The 26,642-nt window shown below is 43.3% G+C and overlaps 1 protein-coding gene across 2 annotated transcripts in view; it reads right to left on the reverse strand.

Moving 5' to 3' along the window:
• Window positions 1-26,642, reverse strand: part of CREBBP (CREB binding protein) — a 117,836-nt gene that overhangs the window by 24,494 nt on the left and 66,700 nt on the right. For both annotated transcript variants that reach the window (XM_064478398.1, XM_031447613.2), the window contains exons 6-19: window positions 19,347-19,589; window positions 17,679-17,781; window positions 17,168-17,314; window positions 16,209-16,326; window positions 15,521-15,692; window positions 15,174-15,218; window positions 12,837-12,961; window positions 12,046-12,234; window positions 10,236-10,652; window positions 8,642-8,821; window positions 7,476-7,665; window positions 3,031-3,149; window positions 649-888; window positions 132-220 (exon numbers count right to left, since the gene is read on the reverse strand). In XM_064478398.1, coding sequence (XP_064334468.1) covers window positions 132-220; window positions 649-888; window positions 3,031-3,149; window positions 7,476-7,665; window positions 8,642-8,821; window positions 10,236-10,652; window positions 12,046-12,234; window positions 12,837-12,961; window positions 15,174-15,218; window positions 15,521-15,692; window positions 16,209-16,326; window positions 17,168-17,314; window positions 17,679-17,781; window positions 19,347-19,589 — 2,377 coding nt within the window. The remainder of the gene's footprint in view (window positions 1-131; window positions 221-648; window positions 889-3,030; window positions 3,150-7,475; window positions 7,666-8,641; window positions 8,822-10,235; window positions 10,653-12,045; window positions 12,235-12,836; window positions 12,962-15,173; window positions 15,219-15,520; window positions 15,693-16,208; window positions 16,327-17,167; window positions 17,315-17,678; window positions 17,782-19,346; window positions 19,590-26,642) is intronic.

Genomic DNA, 26,642 nt, shown 5'->3' on the forward strand with positions numbered 1-26,642 from the left:
CAATGAAATTTCAGCTCTTTTCACTGAAACTTCAGGAAAGAAATAACGTACCCAGGCTGTCATCAGATGAGCATAACTTGCCCTAAGACCTTCCTTTTGTCCTGTAATTCAAGAAATTGCTCAGTGCTCACCTGTTCTGATAGCTGTAGTACGCAGCATCGCGAGGAATTGTACACAGCTGCTTCCCGTAGCAGCACAAAGTCTGAGGGGAAAACTCATACTGCAAAAACAAAGGAGAAAATACTAAAAATGTACTCCACTTACTGTCATGTAATGGTCTAGTCCAATATTGAGTGTTAGCTTTAGCTAGTAAATTCTTTTTATTAGTACACTGGATAGTCTTAACAATTTTCATAGCTATTTAGACTTTTTTGGGGGGATACAATGGGACAGAATTAGCGTCTAAGAGACATTTACTACAGATAGAGGAATGGACATAGGGGCAGCCAGAAATGCTTAACCCAAGATCTTCCCCCATAAGTACCTCTAGCTTCAGACAATCAACTGGTTTACAAAAGACCAGCATCCACTGGGTACTTCTCAGTACACAAGTGTGGCCAAAATATTGAGTCTCTCATATCATCATAAAATTCTTTTTGGCTAGATTAACAAGGGAAGTTTATTTTCCAGGAAAACTTTCAACTGTACCTTGCGTCCACAGCAATATCCAAGGGACTGCATAACAGGGTCAATTTCTTGCTCAAAGACCTCTGCGAGTTTACTGCAGAACTTGTAGACCCGGGACGTCTTCCGATTATAGAGCCAGGCGTTGTTGAACATGAGCCAGACATCGTCCACATACTGCCAGGGTTCCTGGTACTGCCCTGTATCCAGCTTCCGCTTGATGGTGGAAAGGTCCATGGGATTCTTCACAATGTCAAAATAATCCTTAAAGACAAAACAATCTCAGTTTAGTGGATCCCCCAAATTCTGAATGCCGGTCTTATCTGGCAGCTTATCTTAAAGTAAAACAGCAGTAGAAAGCAACAGTAAAATTTCATTTCTAATAGTGAGAAATTGGAATTGAAAAAGAACCTCTGATATTCCTCTGATTTTACTACCTGAAATTGTAATTAATATTTTCAAGTGTGATCAAATTATTACAAAGGCAAAGTAAAAATAGTATTAAAATAATTATTTAATAAAAGATGTTTTTTAATGTAAACTTTTTTAAAAATAAGGGTTTTGACCCACTGAATTAAAATCATCAGCATATTTACCAAATAAAATGTTTTTCTAGAGATTCACTTCTAGCAAGCAAAATGACATTCCAAGACAAACACAAACACAAACCAAAAATAGTAACACTGCTGAACAGAATCTGTTGGGTCACCATGGCCTTTGCAATAGCATCCAGGGATAGCAAAGTGGGAGGCCTGTGTTTTACAACTGATGTTCACCAATTTTTTTTTTTCTTTTTTAATCAAAGCTTAGTTGATTTACAAGGTTGTTAGTTTCTGGTGTACAGCATAGTGATTCAGTTATATATAATATATATTTAAAATTATACATGATCTTTTTCATATTCTTTTTCCTTATAGGTTATTACAAAATATTGAACGCAGTTTCCTGTGCTACACATTAGCACCTTGTTGTTCATCTATTTTATATATAGTAGTTTGTATCTGCTAATCCCAAACTCCTAATTTATCCCTCCCCCATCCCCTTTGGTAACCATAAATTTGTTTTCTATGCCTGTGAGTGTGTTTCTGTTTTGTAAATATGTTCATTTGTATCATTTTTTTAAAATTCCATATAAAAGTGATATCATGATTATTTTTTTCTTTGTCTTACTTCATTTAGTATGATAATCTCTAGATCCATCCATGTTGCTGCAAATGGTATTATTTCATTCTTTTTAACGGCTGAGTAGTATTCCATTGTGTGTGTGTGTGTGTGTGTGTGTGTGTGTGTGTGTGTGTGTGTGTGTGTGTGCGCGCGCGCACATGCGCACACATAGATACAATTTCTTTATCTAGTCATCTGTCGATGGACGTTTAGGTTGCCTCCTTGTCTTGGCTACTGTAAATGGTGCTGCTATGAACACTGGAGTGCAGGTATCTTTCCAAATGAAAGTTTTCTCTGGGTATATGCCCAGGAGTGGGATTGCTGGATCATATGGTTAACTCTATTTTTTAGTTTTTCTAAAGAATCTCAATGCTGTTTTCCATGGCGGCTGCACCAAGTTACATTCCTACTTACAGTGTAGGAGGGTTCCCTTTCCTCCACATCCTCTCCAGCATTTATTGTTTGTGGACTTTCTAATGATGGCCATTCTGACTGGTGAGGTAATACCTCATTGTGGTTTTGGTTTGCATTTCTTGATAATTAGCAGTGTTGAGCATCTTTTCAAGTGCCTACTGGCCATCTATATGTCTTCTCTGGAGAAATGGCTATTTAGGTCTTCTGCTCATTTTTTGATTGGGCATCATTTGTTTGTTATTGGGTTGTATGAGCTGTTTGTCTATTCTGGAAATTAAGCCTTTGTCAACTGCATGCATCATTTGCAAATATTTTCTTCCAGTCCATAGGCTGTCTTTTCATTTTGTTTATGGTTTCCTTTGCTGTGCAAAAGCTTGTAAGTTTGAGTAGGTCCCATTTTATTTTTACTTTTATTTCTATTGCCTTGGGAGACTGACCTAGGAAAACATTGCTACAATTTATGTCAGAGAATGTTTTATCTATGTTCTCTTGTTCATCAATTCTTTAAATCCATTCTTGCAGACAAAGCCTTACCCAGAGCCCAAATATCAAGGCTACAGAGGCCACGTGCTCCAGGGTATGCTCCCCACATCTCACTGTTACCCACTCCATGGACCCTTGAGCTTAACAGAACCAGCTGGAAACACACATTTCAATCACTAAGACAAAAGTGTATTATTGTTTTGACAGAAAAAAATTTTTTATATTGGGGAAAAAAAAATCTTCAAAACAAGGGGCTTTATTTTACCTGACTTTAAAAGATAAAACAATGGATACTCATGAATTACACTGGTGATGTTACCACATGTTTTTAAAGCATCAACTTACTGGAATTCCTAGGAGCTGGGGATCTACAGGCTGCCGAAAAGGTAAGGACTCCGGATCCTGTCGATACAGTGCTTCTAGGGTTGGCATCAGAGCCTGGCGTAACTCCTCCGGCTTAAAGACTGCAGTTAGGAAATAGGAAACGACACTGTTTACAAGGCACCCAGACTCCTTCTCCAAAACATTTCAAAAGGAAGCCCAGGCTGCTGCTGAGAAGGTACAAATCATTTCCCTTCCAGCCGTGAAGCTTCTGAGGGCTCATTCACCGTGGGGTCCATGGGTGTTCTAAAGCCGCAATTCAGGGACTGGGAAAACACAGCCAGACTAGGGTTTTTAAAAACTGCACTCACATCATGAGGCAAAAAAAGCAAACTGAGAAGTTTGCTTGTTCAACGTAAAGGCTTCCAATGTTAAAACTTCCTTGGAATAGAAAATGATGCTAACTCCCAAATCTGCTTCATTGATCAAGTGGGTGTAAATAAAGTCAGTTCACTGGACGGGGCCTTTCCTCCTCTGAAGAAACTTGTCTGTCCTTGGCTGAAGTAAACTCAGACCACTTGAGATGATGGTTTTGTATTACAAACTCACAAACAAATGTATACAGTAACAGAGCTAGAAAAACAAGACCCCCCCCAATTCTGTACTATACCCTCCCACATGTAGCAATGCCCGTTCTCCAACTTCTAGGCCAGACAATTCCTACTGCACTTTCTGTCGTCACCAATGTAAGGACAAATATGGCTGCCAAATACATTCAGGATGGTACATTTATACAAAACCCTAGTGAGTTCTAACGACATGGGAAACCCGCATCCCGCAAAGCTCACATATGCTTCTACACACGGTAAAATGACCAGAGGCAAACAGCACAAAAGAGTTCTGATGACTTAGGTCATAAGTGATAAGAGGTTTCCTCTTTGTGGTTTTTTGGATTGTGAAAAGGTTTCCTACAACACACATGTGGTAAACTGTAATTTATAAATCAGATTAAAATAACCGTAAACATTTAAAGTTCCAGTTGGGAAGTGGCATGCATCAAGTATATTGAGAGATGAAAACACTGGCTGGGAAGTTTCCAGAGAGTTTATTGCCATCAGAGCCAGCGACTGCCTGACCTCCTGACGGAACAGCCTCCTACGCTCCAGGACACCTGGCACACTAGACCGGGGCTGGCTGCTGGAGGTCAGCAAGCATGTGACACCCAGTACAGCGCTCCCCAGCAGACGCTCCCCAAGACACTCCCCGGCAGGCACAAAGGCCTGGTCTAGGGATCAGAAGTGCCCTGTGGAGGCCCCTGAAACACACACAAATCCTGCCTTCAGCTAACCCCTTTTCTTCTAGTCTTCTAGGCTTTTCACAGAGATGAAGCCGCGCTTGGTTTTCTTTGAATAACTATAAGAAAACAATTCTTTAGTTAATCAATAGCTTTTTCATTCTTCTAGACCAAGGGTCAGCAAACCATGACCCACGGACCAAATCTGGCCAGATGCCTGCCTTTGTATGGCCTTGAGCTAAGAATGGTTTTTAAGTTTTTTAATGGTTAGGGAAAAAGTATTTCATGATATGCAAATTACACAAAATCAAATTTTGGTCTGTAAAACTAAAGCTTTATTAGAATACGGCCAAGCTCATCTGTGCACATGTTGTCTGTGGCTGCTTTCCCACATCACAGAGCTGAGTAGCTGCAACAAAACCTTATGACACACTAGGGCTAAAGTATGTACTTTCTGGCCCTGAAGTTTGCTGATGTCCTGCTCCAGCCCCTTTCATCTCCCTAGTGGTAATAAAAAGTAATATGGCCTTACTTGCATCTCACTTTGTTTTTTTTGTTTTTGTTTTTGTTTGGGGGGGGTTAGGTTTATTTATTTACTTATTTATTTATTAATGGAGGTACTGAACCCAGGACCTTGTGCATGCTAAGCACGTGCTCTACCACTGAGCTACACCCTCCCCACCATGCGTCTCACTTTGGATGACTGTTCATTCGTTCATGAAACATCTGTGTAATACCTATGCTGAGGAAAAGTCATTTTCAAACTCTTTAACCACCATATTGATGGAATAAGACTGAGTGAGTGGAAGTAGCAGTCAGAAGCTGTGTTTGAAACAGGTTCTCTGCCAGTGACTCATACGGTGTGCTTAGGAGTAAGTCACTGCACTTCTCGGGCCTCCAGATCTTTTGCAAACAATCAGGATGGTGTACTACATCAGCAGTCCTCCGAGCACTGCCCACGGAGGCCTTGCAGACCCCGGTGCTGTCTAATACAGTAGCCACCGGCCATATGTGGTTACCTGAATCAAAACGAATTGATATTAAATAAAATTAAAAATCTACTTCCACAGTCACACATGCAACATTTCAAGTGCTCAGGAGCCACGTGACTGCCATATGGAACGTGCAGATATGTAACACTTCCATCGCGCCAGAGGCCCTTTCTTGGGCTCTGTGAAATCAAATTTATTCCATAATATAAAACAATTTTCATGTTACCACTATGTCGTCATTTGCCTTTTGCGCTGTGCTGACATTCACACGATAGGGCAAAAGCAGCAGTGAGTAAATCACTAGCCCCGCAACACGAGACTTGACTCGGCGGCCACCCCACTCTATGCTGCTGCTCTGCACACACAAGACAAGGATGTCAACTGCAGGGATGGATGTCCTTGATGAAGGACTGAAAATTCTTACTTTTATTAAATCTCAGCCCTTGGCTACATGTCCTTTATTCTGTACGACAAACTGGGAAGCTGTCATAAAGCACCTCTGCTGCACGCCGTGGTTGTGTGGAGAGGATGCACTGGTGTGAGTGCTGAGAGCGGACGTAACTGCTTTTCTTCGTGGAACACATAAAACTAGAAAACATGTCTCACAGACAAGCTGTGGTTATTTAGGTCTCAGTATGGGACAGACATTTTCTCAAAAATGAACAACGTAAGCCAGTTCCCTCCAGGACAACTCTCTATTTTCTGCCAGTGATAAAATCTGGATTTTGATCAAAGATTAGAATTTTGAAAACTTATGCCACATGAGCTTGACAGCTTGTCAAAATTTACAAGATTTTTTTGAAGAGATTTCATAGTGATATTAATGAATGTGGTTTTTCAAAATTTCACATAATGAAGTTATGTCATTTGGAAGATGTGCATAACTCAGTGAGTCAAATTCCTAGATGACCAAAGGACTATGTTATTAAAAAAAAAGAAAAATCATGCAAGGGCAAAAGATCCGTTCAAGATAAAAAACAAACAGATTCTAATGCCAGAGGACGAAAAATTCAGTGCTACGGATTCAGATTTCACACTGCAACTAACCTTTAGTAAACCTCCAATTGTTGAGTGGTGGTATAGTATCAAAAAAGAATATCCACAACGACCTGAGAAGGCTACTAAAGTGCTCTTCTCTTTATCAACTACTTACCTGAATGGGGCAGGATTCTCTTCATGTACTTCACCCAAACAACGTAACACAAGAGCGAAAGCAGAGGCAGATACAGAACCCAGCTGTGCCCACTTAACTCCCTGAGTAATAAAACTGTAACAGAAAATGTCACTACTCTATTTTTGTTTTGAAAGTTATTTTACATAAAAATGTGTTATTTATGAATGCCATGTAACAGATTTGCATTTATATAGATTAAATATTTAAAAAAATCTAATAGGATAAATAGTGACAGATAATCCATACAAACAAAAACTTCTCTGGCGTCCTCAATTTTTAGGAATATAAAGAGGTCTGAGACCTGCCGTATCATGATCTCCAGGGTCTCTTCTAGCAGCAAATCTACACGGTATGAGCCTTTAACATTATTCTGCCATCCTTCCTAAGTGCATCACCAGCAGCCCTCAACTACCTGAGCCCCGTCTCACATTTCCAAGGGTCTCTTGACAAATTTCTGACTCCCTGTTACCTCCTTACTTTGGACACATCTCAAATGGATTCTATCCAACTTCCACTGTGAGGCTGGCTTATCCTGTCGCCCCTTCTTGCTGCACTAGTCAGATTCTCTCTCCTATCCCGTGACTTTGGGCACCTAGTTTTCTGTCCGTATCAGAAGAAACCTACAAACTCCAGTGCATACACGTTGCCATGGTGATAATTTCCCTAACCTCAAGCTTCCGATCACCTTCTCGCTTGAATACATCAGTGGTTGTCCGTGGCCTGCCAAGTACAGTCAGCACCAACCCAGACAGGCTGCTTGCGCGCTGCCCCTTGGAGACTCAGCTCGCTTCTCGTCCCTAGCATAGACCCCATGGGCCCTCGCCCGGGAGTCAGCTTACTGCCACCATTTCTAAAACTCAGGGAATGGCAGGCAAGGGTAAAAGGAGGGATGGAATTTTTTTTTTCCTGCTTTAGCTTTTTCTTCTGCTTTAGCTTTTAATCCACAGTATAGAATCACAACACAATAGAAAAGCAGCACTGTTTAGGAAGCTCAAAGAACACGACATACTCTTTTTGCGAGGCTGCGAAGGAGAAGTTGACTGAGAGGCCGTCCCATTTGCGCTGCTCTCTTCTTCCTCTTTAGCTTCGACTTTCACTTCAGGTTTCTTTTCATCCACTTCCATTGGTTCCGATTTCTGCTCTGCTGGGTCTGTTTCTTCTTTAACTTGAGAAGATCCTTGTAAATCCTCCTCCATCATCTTGAGAAAAACCAAATTACAGATAATGATATATGAAAATCAAAGACCTGTATTTTAACTCAGCCTTACTGGAAGACTCTTAAAAATCTACCTGGGCTTGTTAAAGCCCTTCCCTAGTCAGAGCTGCACTGATTATTTCTTTTCTCTCCCACAAGAAGGGGTGGAGTCACTTTTAACACAATACCAGTGTAACTATAGTCTTAAAAATTAAATAAAATTTACATGCTAGAGTGCTTAAAAAACTCGTATATACACTGTATATACATTATTATCTCCTCAGAGGTTTTACATACAGGTATTTCTAGTTTGGAACAAGAATCACCTCAAATATTGGGGGAGGGATCAGAACTCCAACTGCTCAGAGGGCCAGGAAGGTGAAGTAAATGAGAGCAGCAGGAGGCGTGGAGTGAGGCAGTAGGGAGGAGTGGAGACTCCAGTGAACCAGAGGGCCCATGACCCATCTAATAGCCACGGCTGGTGCTCCCATCCAGACTGCAGCCACACAGGAATGCAAACACAGTGGTGGCAGAGCTTCTCATTTTTCAAGAAAAGCCAGAAATTTAGACTCTTGTAATTTCTGACTTTAAAAATATTGTGTGGGTCAACCAAAACAGACTTATAGGCTGGATTCAACCCACAGTCAGTCAGTTTCCAACTTCTGCCACAGATTAATTAGTAAAAGAATACATCCCTTGCATAGTCTAATTCTGTAGAACTATAAAATAATGAGAAATGACTATAAAAAGCTGTCGGATAATTCAAACAATTAAAATACATGCCAGTGCTCTTCACTGCTGGCAAAATTTAAAAAACCTGTAACTAATATCTAAAAATAAGTAGGTGATCTGTTTTTAATTGATTTCCTACATGAAGCATAATCAAACAGGACACTGAAACAAAAAGCAGGGACATCTATGGTGGACCCTCGGGCCTCCATGTGCGCAGCACATCTGTCACTCTCAGGAAAGGCACCTACCGCAGACCCAGGCTCTCCCTTGGGTTCGCTGGCATCAGGCTCGGTGTCCTCGGTCTTGACTTCAGCTTTCATTTCCAGCATTGGTACGTCAGGTCCTGGCTGCTGGGAGTTGGTTTCGGTACTGGCCACTGAGGATGGAGTGGGGACCCTGTTATCAATGCTGGCTGCTGCCTGGGAAAGCTGTGGAGAAACCCAAATCATTTATCTTGGTAAACAAGAGACTATAAATGATCTCAAAGCCTGATGCACATCCAATATAGTTTCATTGTAACTTTCTCATTACTAAGCTAACAGGCACCCCGATCTGAGACACCTGAAGAACAGGAGTTAAATAGGGGCTCCAGAGGAAGTCAACGTTAGGCAGAAAAACAACTGACTTCTTGCCAATAATGCAAAGACAGAAGAGCAGAGCTTTCAACACTTTGATATAAAATTATTCTGGGGGAGTTTTCTATGCAAGTCACAGAATTTCCAATTTTAAATTTAATCCCCTCCAATAATGACACTAATGGTTACAGTAAAAGGCTGAATTATAAACATGTAAGTCTATATACTGCAGGAAGGCATAAAGTGCCTACCTGGGGCAAGAATGTACAACTGGCCTGTTAACTGTAGGGAAGAGGGGCAGAGAAGTAAACAAATATTCAGAGAAGGAATTCCTAAAAGAATTCTAAATTTTCAAAGATTTACCCAAAGTAGTTTAAAGTAAACAAACAAAAGAAAATGTAAAATTACAAAAGGGTCTTATTTAGAGATAAGAAGTATAAAATAAGGATAAATAAGCACACTCCCTATGGAGAACTATAAACAGTAATGTCATCTTGGGGTTGCTGTTGCGATTAATTTCGACATTTTATAAATATCCTTAGTCCCCACAAATAATGTATTTCGGGGGGAAGGAGGTTTTCAAGTTGGACTGATAAGAAAACAGACCGTGAGATTTCAGTGATAACTGTGGAAGGAATGCGGAGGTGAGCAAAGGCAGCCTCAGGCCCCTGCGTCAGTGGGGACAGCTCAGTCTGGGAGAGCACCAGGCCAGGCATCATCAGCAGAGCATGGGACGTGGGACATGGGACGCGAAGTGATCCTGCCACTTTCCCCTCTCTGGAGGGATGGGTAGATCTGAGCCACAGGAACCGTTAGCCTGGGTGTGCCTTTTGTCATGAAAAAGAAAAGGCTTCTAGCCTGAATATAGGTCAAAGTACATATAATTAGGAACTTGACTCGTGTACCTAGTTCTCAAGACAAAGGAGAAAAACTATGCAAACTCAGCAGGCGTCAGTCTAGGACAGATAATGGGGAACACACTGCTCCTATGGACAGACAGCTTAAAAATTCTACAGAGGACCCACGTATGAATCCTTTTACTGGCTGATTTCTATAAACCCATTTAATTAGAGAAGATAATCATAAGTCACGTCCTGCTGGACACAGCGTCTGGAGCCAATGTTGGAATAGAACAGCTCATTATGGTTCGATTAGGGTGCTGGTCTTGTGACTGTACCAAGACTTTCAGTGACTTTATGCCACTGCTTTAACGGGAAAGTTCTCATCTAAGAGTCTTGGCCAGAAGATGACAGACTGAGGGGCTCACCGGTGTGCCAGGGGGCTGGGTATGAACAGGTGTCGGCTGCTGCTGTGACGACTGAGGGGTGGCCACGGACGGAGGCTGGACTGGGGTCTGAGGCTGTGTTGTCACCTGGGCCTGGGCTGCTGCCTGGACCGTAGGGGTGCTCTGGGTTTGGCTAGCACTGGGCACTGAGCCAGGAGTCGGGGTAGGGGTCTGCCCGGAAGACGACACAGGAGTCGATGGCTGGGTGGGAGCTGCTGGCTGGGGAGGAGTCATCCCAGGTGCTGCTGGATGCTGGAGAGATGGCATGCCCGCGGCCGTGGAAGCAGGAGGTGGCGTCTGATGCAAAGGTGACTGTGTCACTGGTGGGCAAGGCAGCTGGCTGGCCTGGGGCCCAAGCATGTTCAGAGGGTTAGGAAGAGCAGCACCAGGCACTTGTCCCTAACAGATGGAACAGAGTATGTTAAAATTATTTCCTCCATTTGAAAATGTGGTAACAGAATTTAAAGAATTAAATATATGAAATCTAATCATGGTATCTTGATGAGGTCTGCTGACTGTACAGCAACGTTCCATTCATAAAAATTCATCAATCTGTACACTTACAGTAATGTGCACTTGTTTCTCATGCTTTGATTTACACAAGTGCGGAAATCTCTGGCTTAAACAAACACATACACACTTCAATTACTAGTTTCGTGCTCCACAACATTCACCCACAGCTCAGACCACTGGAAAAGGTCTGAGCCTTCTCTAAAAATTACTTATTCAAACACTGAAATGTTTCAATGCAGTGGTTCTCAACTAGGGACCCGCTTTAGAATTATTTGCGGACCTATACAGAGCTATTCTGAATCACTGGTCTAAGGTGGAGATCTGCAAACTACATACAGCCCAAGGCCAAGTCCAGCCAGCTGCTAGCTTCTGTCAATAAAGTTTCACTGGCACGCAGCTCTGCCCATCCACTTATGTGAATGTACTGTCTATGGGTGCCTTTGCACCACCACAGTGGAGTAGAGTATGTAAAGCCAAGACTTCATGGTCTACAAAGCTGAAAATATTTATAGGACAAACCTGCTGACCCCTGTTTCAGAGCAATGAAATGTTACGGAAATTAAGAATTAATTAATAAATACTTAGTATGTAAATCTAATGTAATCAATGTCTTTTATTTAATGTTATTTTATGTTAAAAATTAAATAATGAATCTTGTCTTTGGGGGGAATATTTGGCCTATTTTGAATACATGTACATTTATATACAGCGGAAATCTGATGTACTCCAACAAAAGGGGGAAAAGGCAGTAAAATGAATGGAAAATAGTTCTCCCCAGCATTAGACTGAATAATTAAAAAAATTCAACAAGAAAAGAAATACTCAAATGATCCAGTTAGCTGGATTCCACCTAGGCAGTTCACATAGACAGGCAATCAGATACAAAGACCAAATCACTAGGAGTGAATTCATGGGGCCCTTCTCCACTCCATCCTTAAAATCCAATGTCTCTCAGGATCACATGTGAAACTTAGAATTTAAAACACATAAATAAAGACCAAGAAAGTGACAACTAAAAACTCCAAACCAAAACACAAAAGCACACAAATCAAAAAACCATAATCCATTCCACTTCTGCATGAAGTTTACCCCAAGACAGTAAGAGTAATTTCAAACAAGGTAAAAATGATGGGACAGAAAGGGGAAAAAATCAAGAGATGCTAGTACAGAAAATGTTTAGTCTAGAGTTCTAATACCCATGAACTGAGACATGCTCAGGGCAGCAGGGAGCTGGGGCTGCATCCGTGTAGGTGGCTCACAGCTCCAACGGGAACAGTACCTGTGACACTCCGGCCTGCGCCGCCGGCTGCCCCATGCCCACACTGTTCACACTCATCGCCCCGCTGGATGACGGGAACTGGTTCTGTGGCAGGAACTGGTTCTGTGCAGGCGCCTGGGCCATCATGTTGTTGGCATGCGCACCCATCATGTTCGGAGGCTGAGGCATTCGGGAAGGAGAAATGGCCATCTACAAGACAACAAGCATCATTGCGAGTTCAGAGGGGTTCGAGCACCAGTATTCAAGACAAACTAGGAGACAGAAATCTTCAAATCGTCCTCTCTCGCAGGAAGAGAGCCACCACTGGATAAGGCGTCTGGCTCCGAGGCACTCGGCATGCTTTCTCACACTAGGTCTCTCGTGAGCCAGTGCCACAGAGTCCTCTGAACAGAAATCAATAGTGTGCCACAGTTTCAAGTTCAAGCAGGCCTTTTATGAGCTCTCTGAAGCATTTAGAAAGCAGCCTCAGGAGAGTGAGCTCCAGGAGTCAACAGACGCTGACACACCCCTCTCGGCCGCGTATCTGCCTACCCCATCCTCAGAACTCCCATCTTCTCACAGAGTCACAGGTTCCTATGAATTTGTCATTTCAATAAAAAAATAACGGTCAAATAATTCTTGCAGTAATAAAGACCAAAGAGAGAAAGAGATGATGGAAATAAAGCAAAACCCAAATCCAAAGGAACAAGGACTGCAGGATTCCCCGACAGCCTTCAACTTGCACCGCTTAGACAATCTCCCTCCTTGCAGCCAGGCCTCCTCGGCACAGCCAAGGCAGCAGAGGCACTTACCCCTGGAACGGAGCCCATGCTGTTCATCGGGACAGAGTGGTTCATGGGGGACGCTGAACGCGGTCCCATGGGAGCTTGTGGCAACTGTACATTCCCCAAGGACATTGGGTTAAATGAATTCATCCCTGTAAATGTACCCACAATGGTTCATTAGGAAGAGCACCCACAGGAAAACAAATTACAACTCACCCAATAAACTCTAAGCAAAACAAGATGGAACACACACACTGCATATACGATTGAAAGGCAAACAGTTAATCAGAAAAGATGGTTCAGAAATAGACTTTTCATGTCCAGGAAAAATGGCAGCAATGCAGTGATGGTGAGGACAAGATGGTGGGGCGGGAGGTAGGGAGCATGAGGAGATGAAGGCAGAAAGTCAGGTAAGTGAGAGCCGACAAGGCTGGGGAGCTCGGGTCACTCGGCACCAAAGCTTCAAAGTGACAAAGCAGAGGGAGGCGGTGTGGGGAAGGGGCTCCCACCATTGCTGGAGGAGGTCAACTAAGGCCAGGGCACCCGTCTGAACCAACCCCTCAAAGCCTTCTGGAGACCCTGACTCCTGTCTCCTCTCCTGCAGGAAGCCTGTTCCCATCACCTCAGGCCTTCCAGCTCTTCAGCTGGGTTTATGTTTATTATCAGAATTTGGGGTAAGACTCAAAATGGGGTTTTAATTTTGCAAGTATGTTAAATGTTTAGAAAGTGCCCAAGGGTCAGCAGTTCTCAACCTCAGCCTCCTCTTCAGACTGGAAAGATCTCATTTTCTCGGCTCCCCTCGCCTTCCCAGGGGTGCCTGCAGTCCGCCGGAATGTCACACCATGAAAGACACCTCACAGCCGCTAAGCGTCTCCAAGACCATAGAGTCTCATTCTTCGTCATTTCCCATGATACTTTGTTAACTCCAAGCTCTACTTAAAATAAATGCTGGTTTTACTGAGTCTCAGGACTGACACTGGCATTTAACAGAATCCCTGAGGTGCTGCCTCAATGCTGGTATAGTGTGAGAGGGTGGCAACGTGTGCCTCCCTCAGCACCACCTGGAAATGTCACCCTATGTAACTAGGTGCCAGCACAGGCCCAGGACTTGCCAGGAAGCCTACAGTACAAAAGTGTCCCCTCTCCTTGAGGATTTTATTAACGAGAAGATTTTAAGAAAAAGATGTACGAAGAAACGGAACCATGAAAAGACCTAGATGTGTGTGTGTGGGTAGGGGGCATGTGAGCACTTCGTTATAAGACCCCTCCTCAGCACTCTGCTCAGCAGCCACCTCATCAGATCCCAGACCAGCAGAAGCTTCCACGTCATCCCGGACACAGGACTTGCCCCTTTCCTAAGGCTCTCTTTCTCTGACTTCTTGATTTCTTTCACGCCTCCAATCCACCTAACCAAGTCCCTGAGAAGTTTCCTTCACAGTATCAGTTTATCTACAAGCTTTTATTCAGTATGCAATATAATTACCACAACTTAAAAAAAATTTTTTTTTATTTTGGGGGGGATTAGGTTTAATTAATTAATTAATTAATGGCGGCACTGGGGACTGAACCCAGGACCTTGTGCATGCTAAGCAGGCGCTCTACCACACAGCTACAGCCTCCCCCTGTGATTACCACAACTTTTAAAATGATCTCTTCTCCCCTCCCAAACTACTCTACACACAGTAGCAAGGCCATGCTTTGGAATCTTCTAGATAATGTCACCACCTGATTTCACAGCCTGTAAAAACATACTACTGTTCAAGAGCAGTAAAAGCTGTGAAGCGACCCTCACCCCTAAACTCAAATGACTGCTTGAACCATCAACAACAGAGAGAATTTTGACTTGAGGAAGAACCTCTGAAAGCTGTTCAGCTGCCAGTAGCCCAGCCTGATGAGGATTCTCTGAGCACAAACTCCCCTCTGCCGACCCCGGCAGGCGTGGCTCCTGTGCTCTGAGGGCCCAGAGCAGGCACCGTGGCCTCCCCGCCCCCCCAGCAGTGCTCCTGCCCCAAGATGGGCTTGATGCTCTCTTTTCAAGCATTCAGAAATGTTTCTTTTCCCACCTACAAGGTTTTCTTTGGAGATTCTTCCTCAGAACAATATCTTCTATCATCCAAAAAAAAAAAAAAAAAAGTTAACTCCTACTTCTGATCTCCCTGGAGAGCTTTCCTATGATCTCCAAAACCTTCACATGCAACAAATATTCATATGTCAACGGACATGAACTCTGCTCAACAGCAAAAAGGAATGGGAGGAATAAGAGAAGGAGCTACAAAGAACTACAGAGGGAAGAAAACAAACCAATAAACTGTGTGGCTGTTGAGTGTTAAACCAAAACATGAATTCACAACAGTAGTTAAATACCTTGAGAAACCTGCATGCGATTCACTGGCAGGGACATGGGCCCATCTAAAACAGCAGGAAAAAAATGAGTTATTTAAAACAATCCTTCAAACTTAAACAGAAAACCAGTCCACAGGTCCAAAAGCACTGTGCATTCTGATGCCAGCACACCCTTAAAGGGCCTTTGCAGGAGGGAGACTCAATGGCTAAACCACAGGCCACTGGAGAAGGTCATGGTCATTACCATACAGTTTCCAAAGTGCAGGCTTCCTGAGAATGTAATTCTTCATGCTTAGAAATACACCCCAAACACAGAAGGAAAAACAAGGAAACAGACTAAGGGCTAGTAAAGGAAATGAATTCCTTACTCGGAGGTCTCACAGGTTGTGCCTGTGGTATCCCAGGGGGCTGCGTCCCGGGGGCTGGTAAGGCTGGCTGGTTACCCAAGATGCCTTGTTTGTGTAAACGCGACCTCCGTTTTTCCTCTAGTTCCTTTTGTATCTTGTAGATTTTCTCTGCTAATAAGTGATAGTATTCATCCTAAAAAACAGTTAACATTCAATACTAGTTACTTGTTAAAAACAAACAAATGATGTTTTTGTATGTTCTAACAAACTAATGAACTTTTTAATTAAGTACATTTAATTAAGTACATTCAGCACTTCTAACTGATAAATCCATGCCCAGTGATGTTAACAGGACTTATCACACAGTAGGCACTAAGTGCTCATTACAGTTCATTCCACAGTTGAACCTCTTCACTGACGCTGACAGTAACAGACTACAAGCACGGAAAACAAGGCCCACTATAGAGTATACCCATGGATGAAACACAATTCCATATACCTCATTTACTGCTGTTGTGGAGACATTTGTAATAAGCCGAGAGAGCTGTGAAGGGGCCTCATGTCTTAACTGGGAAGTTTCCCTGGTCAGTGCCCTCAAGTGATGAGTCTACCAGACTAATACATACCCCCCTTTCCAGACAACAAGCCAGACAGGTGCAGTGGCAGCTCCCACAGGTGCTGCACGGGCAGGAACACAGGTGGCACCTACCCTGCTGTTGGCGGACTCATACATGTCCCCTTCCACTTTCTTGGCATAGGCCACCAGGTTCTCCATGCGCCGGTCCTTCAGGGCTGCGGGGTCAGGTGTCGGGAAGATGGCTTGGACACTGAAAGGACAATGCACCCTCTCAATTTACTTTCAAAACAACATCAATATCCTGCCATTTTGTACGTTACACGGAAAGAAACGAAACAGAACCATCTACCTATGGGGACGACACCTTGTTGAGAGAACCCCCAAATCTCTTTCTCCTAGTTTACGATTACACAAGTGAAGCCACTCTCTAGAGACAATACTGACCTGCCAATTTATCTCCAAGTCAAACATACCAATATTTTGCTATTAACAATAGCTGCCAGATCATTTAAAGAATTTCTAGTATTAAACTATTTCTTATAAAAATTTTGATTAAAATAGTGGTGGTGGGGGGAACCCCTAAGGGAACTGAGTTGATTAACCACATCTTCAATTCAGCTTAACTAGCCAGAGAAAGTTAACTACTAACTTCCTGTATGTTAAGTGACTGTATGATGGTATTGTCGTGCTGTCTGCATTCATGAGGCCCAAATCCTGCCAATTCTCATGGTCTCCACAACTATAATTTTGAGCCATAAAATAATGCAAGGCTTCTGAGCTAATCCCAGCTCCCAAAGTGTATCCCAGAGCTCCGAAAACAGGTCTGGTCCTTTGAGACATGGTTCATGCTCCTCTGCAGGGCAGAGCCACAGAAGCTCTGGTGCCACCCACCAGGGATACAGGGTCTAGGATTCTCTGGCCTCCCTTAACAAGCATGTGACATGCATTAGCTGTTAGGGTACTGTCACCTGGGGCCCAGGACACCACTTAGGAAGTAAATCAGACACTGATGAACCTGTAAAACTGTCACATCGCCATTAGCCACAAAATGCTTCCATCACATGTGAATGATGGGTGAGGTGGCCACGTACAGTTTATGCACCAGATGGCTCCGCAGGTCCTGAGTGACGTGTTCGTGCCAGCCTTTCCGAACACCAGTGCTGGAAGGAGGTGCTGCTGTCGGTATGGTGCTGAGGGTGCCAATGTTGCCCGAGTTGGAGCCGTCATTCATCAGTGGGCTGAGGGAAGGATAAGAACACTTCATCCAGCCGCTGAAGTGGCTCAAATGCACTTCATCCAACTAAGGTTCTTCAACCACGTGTGACTTTAAACTTTACTCTCTGTTCTACATTTATGATTTTGAAAAGAAAGGAAGAAAGAGAAACAGTACCCACCCGCCCTGTTTAAACTACTTTCTCTGCCACACATTTAGAAAGAATCAAGAGTTTCGTGTGAGTCCCAGTCCACTTTTTTTTTTAAGCTATGTTTTTATTGAAGTACAGTCAGTTTACAATGTTGTGTCAATTCCTGGTGTACAGCACCCCAGTCCACTTTCAGTGCTAGTTTCACTCAGACAAGAGCCAAATGGAACATGGGTCTTACTTTGTGGCCCCGAGGGAAGTTGGAAGAGCTGATTCTGAAATCAAGTTTGGTGGTTGCTGATCTGTTGTGATTCCTCCTGCTGGAATGTTCATTGGGTTATTTCCTTTAAAGACAGAAAAAAAAAAATCAACCAACTCCTAATTTATAATACACATTTTAAAGTCCTGATAACAGATAAACAAATCACATATAAATAAGTGATTCTTAGGAGTTACAATATTAACACTATAGCAGGAACTCTGGGAGTTATATTTTCAGTAACAGTGATCGATGTGTAAATTCAGTTGCAGGCTCCTTCCCATTGTACTTTATAACCAAAATAGGGCATTTTTATGGAGACATAAGCACTCCATGGCTGTGGAAAAAAATCAGAAATGATCCATCTGCAACTCAGATTTAAAAAAATTTTTTTTTAATTTTAGGGGGGAGGTAATTAGGTTTATTTATTTATTTATTTTTGGAGGAGGCACTGGGGATTGAACCCAGGACCCTGTGTATGCTAAGCACATCCTCTACCACTGAGCTCTACCCTCCCTGCTGCAACTTCAGATCTTGATTCTGGCTTCATTAATATCATGCCCTAAACAAGTAAGCTGACTTGTCACATATATTTGCATCATCTTTTGTTTTGGGGGGGTCTTGGCTTCTTGGGGGCATTATCAGAAAATAAAATCATAGAAATTAAGTGCAGGTAAAAACATAAAAGGTCAATTTGTCTAGTCTTCATATTAAAGTAAGAAAAAGTTGGAACACAGAGAGGTTAACAGTCTTGTCCCAGATTCTACCATCAATAGAAGTGGAGTCAGATTAGAACTCAAGTTTCAGGACTCCAACCCAGTCTCCTAGCCAGCAGGAGTCAGAGATACATGAAGACAATTGCTTTCCAAAAAGCAACAAACGTGATGTCTTTAATTGGTCATTTTTAAGAGTCATTTTTAAGGTTAAAATACTCTATTAGGGAAAGAACAAAATTAGTATAACAGCCTTGACTTGACTTGACTGATGTAACTGCCTGGCCTAAGCCTAAGCTTAAAAAGACTATGTCAATTTAAAGAAAAATATTAAGGAAACAATATGCAGAGATGGCAAAAATTGTGGAGATACATGTGCAAATGACCAAACACTGGCAATCAATGGGTTAAGATAACACTAGGAAATACTAATTTATAGAGAAGTCTAAGACAAGAGAGATTCTGAGACTCCTGTTAACCTGCCCATGTCCAGGCCAGTCACTTCCAGCCATGAGGTAGCCCATAACCAAGATGTGCTAGCAACTGCAGCCCACCCTCAAGTTCTCCAACAAACAAATGGTCTACTGAGAGTCGATACAAGCTGTACAATGACTACTAACTTGTGAGATTTTGCAGTCTGAGCCATGTGAAATGCCATTTATGGAAACTGTCCAGAGAGAAATGACCAAAAAGTTGATTCATTTGCAAATACTATTCATCTTATAAGCCTCTAACATATTCCATGCACCCAACATTTTAGCCTTTTCCTGGAAGTTTTTAATTTCACATTTAAAGGATACTATCACCGTGGTATATGCATATATTAATTCGAATTTAAAGTAAAGACAATAACTGAAACAGCCTTGGGTTCCAGGAAGACTTGCCATTCCCAGTGCTGCATTTGGACAAAGAAATTCCCGAGAGTTCCTTCACCTACCCAGGGGGTTCAGAGTCCTCATCTGCTGGTGAGTTTGAGGCTGTGCTGGTTGCTGGCCAGGAACCTGAGGCTGCAGCTGGGTCTGAGGCTGGTTCAGGTAGGGGAGTCCAAGAGCAGCATACGCTCGTTGCATGGAGCTGGGGTCTATGGGATTTGGGTTACTTAAAGAAGTGGCATTCTGTTGGCCTGTGCCAACAGAACCAATTGTGTTTTGAATTCCACTAGCTGGCGACCCCAGGATGGCTACAACAACAAACAGACAAACAAGAAAGTTAAGTAAAAGGGAGAAGTCAAGAATGGTTTAAAAACTACTGAAAAGCAAGTAAAATTTTATCAGAAGACCACCTATATATGTCATGAGTGCTGGAACAAGGCTACCAAGAAAGGAGAGATGTGCAGAGAGAAGGCTCCTATTCTATTCATCTAATCTTCATGGCAGTAGCTGAGGAGCAAAAAGCTAAAGAAAATTCAAGCTTCTGTGTTAGAAAGCAACGGACGAAATTAGCAATTACTTCATCAAAATTAGTGTGCATTACACTACAGCCTCGTAAGATGTCAGTTCTGGAGGAATGGCAAACATATGACAACAGAAAGCCTGTGATTCTTTGGGGGTCATCAGCCACCTCCGAGATGAGCTAAGGAGCCCCCGGTCCTTCACTGCTCACCAGCACATGTACAGAAGGCCTAACAGAAGGAGCAGAGGCGATACCCAGTTGGGTCAGTTTTGTTACTAATTAATAACTTAATTAAGATCTATGACACGATCTCCCAAATGACAAAACTAAACTTCCTTGAAATCTTCGGTATTCAGTGACCATGTAACTTACAGTTTTCTTTCCTATAAATTTCCTATGCAGGAGGGTGCCATGCTGAGCTCTGCCACGTAAAGCTGTTCAAGAAATACTGTAATTGACGGAGTGACTGGTCAAGCTGATGGACCAAGGCTTGGCAACTGTGCATGGATATTCGTTCATCCAGGCGCCACCTCAGCACCACTGATAATCAGAGCTGACTCCCCCAGCCCAGCCTGCGGTGAGCATGCGGGGTACTCCCTCTAGCTACCCTATCTTCCAGGCTAATCCCAGAAGACTAAAGAAAGTCTATGGCAACATAAAGAGCCCCATTCCCAAAGGCTTCAAAGTTAACAGAGATGACTCCAAACTTCCATCTGTCCATCTGTCTATCCATCCAAATGTCCTTATTTGGCAAGCACTCACCAGATGGCAGAAGTTTTACGTCATACCACTTATTCCTAACAGTTCCTCTCTTTCCAGTTTCCTCAAACTTTACAGTCATGTCATAAATAGCAGCTTATAAAACTGATATGAAACCATGATCTTTGATACATAAAACACTATCACAAAGCCTTTCTTTAAAATTCGTACTATTATATGTAATAGTAGTATTCTTACATTATCATAAGTGCACTATAACATAAACAACTCAAATACTTATCAGAGAAAATTAAACTGAAATGTGTAAAAAAAACTTGATAATTACACATTTCATTCTATTAACTTTTCTAATAAGGATATTCAGATCTCAAACTCATTAGTGCTCATTAGACACAATTACACACACCGAGCACCTAATTATTATAAATGAAAAGCAATTCCCAAGGTATACTTTATGACAAGTGTGTAGCTAAAATAACTCATGTATAATACCTTTAAAAGTATTTTTTTTCCCTAATAGGTAAAACTGTCCCCAAAACTTAAACACATTCTATTATACTCCTAAAACTGACATGCTTAATTTTCCAAAAGAACTATGATATGTGAAGTTCTAATGGTAGGTTTACTTTTCTGTCACCTTGCGGTACAAGAAAGAACAGGCCCAGACTACGCTGGATATACAGAATGGTCCACTATGGAGAGGAATTTAAAGAAACAAGGTCTAGGTGGCCTTCCGTTTCTGTGTGAAGAGGTAATAGCTAGCTGTGCTTTAACGACAACTTCTTCCTACTATAATCTGCTGCAACTACACTTCCCCAAATGCCATCCTTCTAGCCAAAACTCTCCACCCTAGGATGAATGCCATTCCCAAGCCCAAGGCTACTTATGGGGCAGCCAGCACTTCCCAGGGAAGCTGCTGACATGGTCAGAGTATTTTGTGTTTGTGTTAAAAGCACTTATTTCCTAAATGTAAACATTAGCATATTTTTTTATTTTAAAAGAAATCATACCTATATAAAGACAAGTAACCATTTGGTACTTGACATTCCTAACAATTTGGAAATAAGGAAAACAAAATACAAACGAAAAAAAGGTCTCTGACATTTAGGCATGGCCCAACTTGAGTCCAAATCTACTGCGGATAACACAACTACTTCGGAGTGAGGGGACGGGTGCGTTTCCTACGCGGTTGATGGCTGACTGAAAGAGGAGTTACGAGGTAAACGCAACCGTAACTCTACCTCTCCATCAACCCTCGGGCACCAGTCACTGTCCCCTAAATTCCCACAGTGCCTGCTGGTCTCGGCTCCTCTTTGGGCCGTTGGTTACCCTCCCTCACTCCCTCTGCTGGGCTCCAGGATACAGTGTGAGCACAAAAGTCTGCACACATGGAGCACAGGGTCTTCTGGAAGAGCAACAAATGTCCCTAATCATCACCTAACCACGGGGCCTGCAGCTCCGGACCCTGTGCTGGAGACAGCCGCGCCCATCTCTCTCCCTGCACACCCCCTGAAGGCGGGTGGACGTGTGACTCCTCTACATTCTCCCGGCGAGGTGCCCAGCCCACGGGAGCGGCCGCCGCCAGCAGCGCGCCCGGCATCCCGCGCGCCCACCTGGCGCCGCCGCACTGAGGCCTTGGAGACTGAACAAGACATAAAGGAGCGCTAAAAGCAGCAGCACTTCGTTCACCCGGCATCACTGAGCATGCAGCTTTCTAAGTCAATCACTTTTACACATTATTGACATTTACTTCTTTAAATGTCAAAAGCTCCTGTTCTTTTGGCCATGTTTATATCTTGTCTCCTCTCTTGGAGCTTAATGCTATGTTTCATGAACAATCAGTCCTTAAGCTATGGGTGTCACACAGTGTCCCCAAACATCTCAGTAAAGTGTGGGCTCCTTTCCCCTGAGCACCAGCTGGGCACTCCTGCTCTCAGCACGTCTTCAAAGCACCCCCAACCCTCCACTGCCTCACCCTTCCCCTTCTGTTGCAGCCAAATCAGGAGCCCATGACCCAGAATATAAAAGGCCGAGTTTTACAGTGGGCTCTGTCCAGGACTCGCCCATCACTTTTCAAGGCAGTCCTTCCCCAGTGGGCACAAAGACTGTCCTACTAAGAAGTTCCATGTATAATACACGTTGCTAACTTGCAACATTCAACTCACCAGAAACTCAGTAAAATTGTACTCAATATGGAAATCCAATGAAAGCAGACACACTGAATCCCAGAGCTTTGTCAGATGGTGGGAGACATACCATGAAGCAGTCAAAGCAGCAACTATCTAAGATTTCTACTGAGAAAGTCAGGCTGGAATTGACTCAGACCTGCAAATGTCTCTGCAGGGCTGCTCCCACAGCACATGGCTCCGCATACGCTGTGCACCAGGACTGCCCTCTTTTCCAGCATCTTCATGTGCACAGTACAGGGCAAGAGAGCAAAGGGGAACAGCCAGGCCCCAGTGCCAGGCCTCCCATCACAGCCGTCAGCAAGCCAGAATGCACACTCTTCAGGGCGTTTTCCTCAGAAGCCAAATGACTCAGAAAGGCAACACCGTATCACCCAGAAGAGCAAGGACAAAGCCATTTCAATGAAGTAGATCAACAGTGATTGTCTGGTACTTAAATCAGGGCAAACAAGCTCAATGCTGTCCCTATGGCCACTGAGATTCCACTGCCCCTCTGTTCCGGCCCCAAACACAGGCTGTCAGGAGAGGTGTCTGAGAGTCTGAAGAGCCCTCGGGCGGGTCGAGCGCCTGTTCAACAAGCACCCACTAAGCGCCCAGCAGGCGTCCTGAGTGCAAGTTTTGAGGAGGTAGATCTGGACTCAATATCATGAAGGAATGCATCTCAGTAAGAGGTGCCCAATACTGAAACACACAGTAGGACAGGCAGAGAGCGTTAAGCCAATAGAGGTATTCAAGCAATGGGTCTGAGGACTGCTGAGGCTCACGTGTGGCAGCCTGGGTCCAAGACAGCTAGCTGTAGGCAGTGAGCAGGTCTGGTCTGGCTCTGACCATGTAGCATCTGTTTTCACAGTTCTTCTGGTCTGAGTTGGGAAACCCAGGGTTCCCTCAGAAAATGACTTACACCTTCTCAAGAGCTCTGGAACAGACAGTCCACCCTTCAGGGCACCCAAAGCAGTGCGTCTCAGCCATTAATGTGCATCCCAATCACCTGGGAATCTGTGAAAATGCAGTCTAACAGCACAGGAGGTCTGGGACAGGATTCAAGTTTCTGCATTTCTAACAAGCATCCTGCGGGTGCCTATGTAGTTGGTTTGAGAACCACACTTTGAGTACCAAAAATCGTACTGACGAGGCAACATGAGTTCAAATAGGGAATTCAGCCATGTGTTCACACAGTTCCCATTCCCCGTGCCATCCTGTGTACTGAAATTAACTGGGAGTCAGGTGCGAGGACTGATATGAGATATATACCTTTCAAAATCTTAATTATTCAATAAAATCTGATCATCTCTATAAAGGATGGATAACTCAAGATCAGTGGTTACAGAATCTCTGGAAAACAACTCAAAGAAAAATCAAACAAAACCTCAATACAGGGCAAAAAAGTAACTGGATTTCATTTCAATGACCATTGGGTAAGCTCCACAGGGGATTCTGGCAGGTTCACTCAACAGACGTATCAACGAGACAAGTTAGACAATGAGACGTGTGCACCGGGTGGGGTGAGCATCTGTGGGGAATCCTGCCTGGAAAGCACAGCCTCGGTGGGCACAGGTGCGTCTCCGACGGTCCCCAGGGGTCCCTGTCTCCCCGAATCACCTGGCTTGCACAGGGACCTCTGAGTGCAGTCAGATGCGTGCCCTGCAGGCAGGACAGCTGTGCAGCCACTGCTGGTGCTGTCTAAAATGCTCTTCCATTGTTACTTTATTAAAATTGGGCTTCATCAAGCCCCGCCCTCCAGCACAATCTGATACACCATTCCAGGGATATCTACACTATTGACCTGTCTCTACCTCACTCCTGTGAGGTACAGGTACAGCTGACCCTGAAACAACACAAGTCTGAACTGCACAGGTCCACTTATACATGGATTTTTTTCAATAGTAAATACTATAGTAACACATTGCTCATGTTGGTTGAATCTGCAGATGTGGAATCGTGTAGAATTTTGTCTGTGCAGGGCAATGGCGCCTCAACCCCTGAGTTGTTCAAGGGTCAGCTGTATATATTCTAACAGTGGAACTGACTTTAAGCTATCGGAGGGTCAGACCAATATTCCTCTCTATTGTTTAAGCTCAGTGTTCACACATGTTAAGCACAATTTGCTTTAGGAGAGGAGAAACAACAAAAAAATTTTACAGAAAATAAATCGCTAAAGCTTTCTCACTCATCAAATTCCTTTGTAGTCACAAAACTATAGTGCTAAAGCCAAAGGAATACACTCAAGTGGAAACCTAATTTGAGAAGCATTAAAAAAAAAAAAAAGCTTGCATTTCTTTCATGAAAAATTGCCAAAACTTGCACAAAGTTAATCTACATATTCTCTGTGACTCTGTATTATAAAATTACCCTGGTAACACCTTACATTATGACTAGAAGAAACACTGTGGTTTACCACTTCTGAGAGCACGCACTGGATCAATTGTTACAAGTCAGGCAGTTACAAGGATGTTAAAAAAAAAAAAAAACCACATTTAATGCTTTTCTTTTTTTAAACAAAAACCACACAAAGTGTTTCTTAAAAAGTGAAATCACAAAAGTTTACAATTGCTATGGCAATACATATTAAAAACCAAAAGATTCCAGAAGAGCCACACCCCCCCAAATTACAAGTTAAAAATGTCCTAAAATTCATTATTCATGAAATTAATACTGTGCAACCACAAACCCGACAATGAATATTTTGGCACTTGAAGAGCCTATGACTGAAATACATTCTAAAACACAACAAATTATAACCATCACAACATACTTGTTAAAAAAAGTTTTATACCAACAAAGAAGAAAACCAGACTGTATTCCACCAGAACTACTGTCCCAAATATTTGGTTCTAGAAGATCTAGATTCCTAGAATTTCACTTTATATAAGAGATGACCTTGAAAATCATGTATTAACTCAATTTTTGGTTAATCAAAGTATAATTTAACTGATTTAGGAAAGTGATTTTTAAAGGAAACTTAGTATAACTCCTGCAGGGAGGGAGGCAGGATGACAGTGACCCTGGAACGTCTCTCTGGTGACGTGGACACTCCGCTGTGTGAGGGAGGGAGTTGGGCTTGTTGAGAGGAAGGCACTCAGGCTGCACAGTGCTCTGAGGAACAGTGTGCTTGTCCATCTTTCCTGGTGCCACTTGGAAACAACCAGAAAGAAAAGCAGCACACGTTCTCCAGGCAGCAGTGGGGTCTGGAGGAAGATGATCAAGAAGAATGAGAGTAATGAACACATAACCACAAACAGGGGAGGGTGGCAAGATGGAACAGACGAGATGGAGGAAGATGAAGACAGTGCTGGAGTCATGGGGAGCGGCTCCAGCCCTCGGGGCAACATGAGATCGAAGGGCACGTCCTGAATGTCCACACTGAGGGACACACCCAAAGACCACAGTTTTCCCTCTGAAATGACAGGAGAGGACTGAAAACTGGGGAGAGATGCTCACCCATTCCCTGCTCTGATGCCTACAGGGAAGCCCCGGGGGCCACATGCAGGCCTCCTGAGCAGGGCACTGCTTAAGCGATCAGCTAAGGGTACACAGATCGACGTGAAAGATGACAAAACGATGGGAATGATCAGGATGCAGCCAGTCCTGTGGCAGAGACTCTCGATCCGGGCGGAATAAATTGTTAGTTATGCAACTAGGTCTGGGAACTACATCTCCGAGGAGGAAAACCTCCCAGATGTCTGCACGTGGAATTTTATACCGACCCAGACTGACTGACTCTTCTAGAACACAGAGTCCTCAAAACTTACTTTAGGATAATTTCAAAAGAAGTGTCCATTCTATTCACCCCTCACCCCGAAGTCGCCACCATTACAGTGACATGACATTCAAATCTGTAGATACTGAATATCTCTCAAGAAATACAAAGAGTCCTCAAGTAGGCTCTTTGATCAAAGTGACTCTCCTCTTTTGCACTCTCTGCTCTGCTGTGGACA

This window comes from Camelus dromedarius, chromosome 24 (assembly GCF_036321535.1).
Source record: "Camelus dromedarius isolate mCamDro1 chromosome 24, mCamDro1.pat, whole genome shotgun sequence".
Lineage (NCBI taxonomy): Eukaryota > Metazoa > Chordata > Mammalia > Artiodactyla > Camelidae > Camelus > Camelus dromedarius.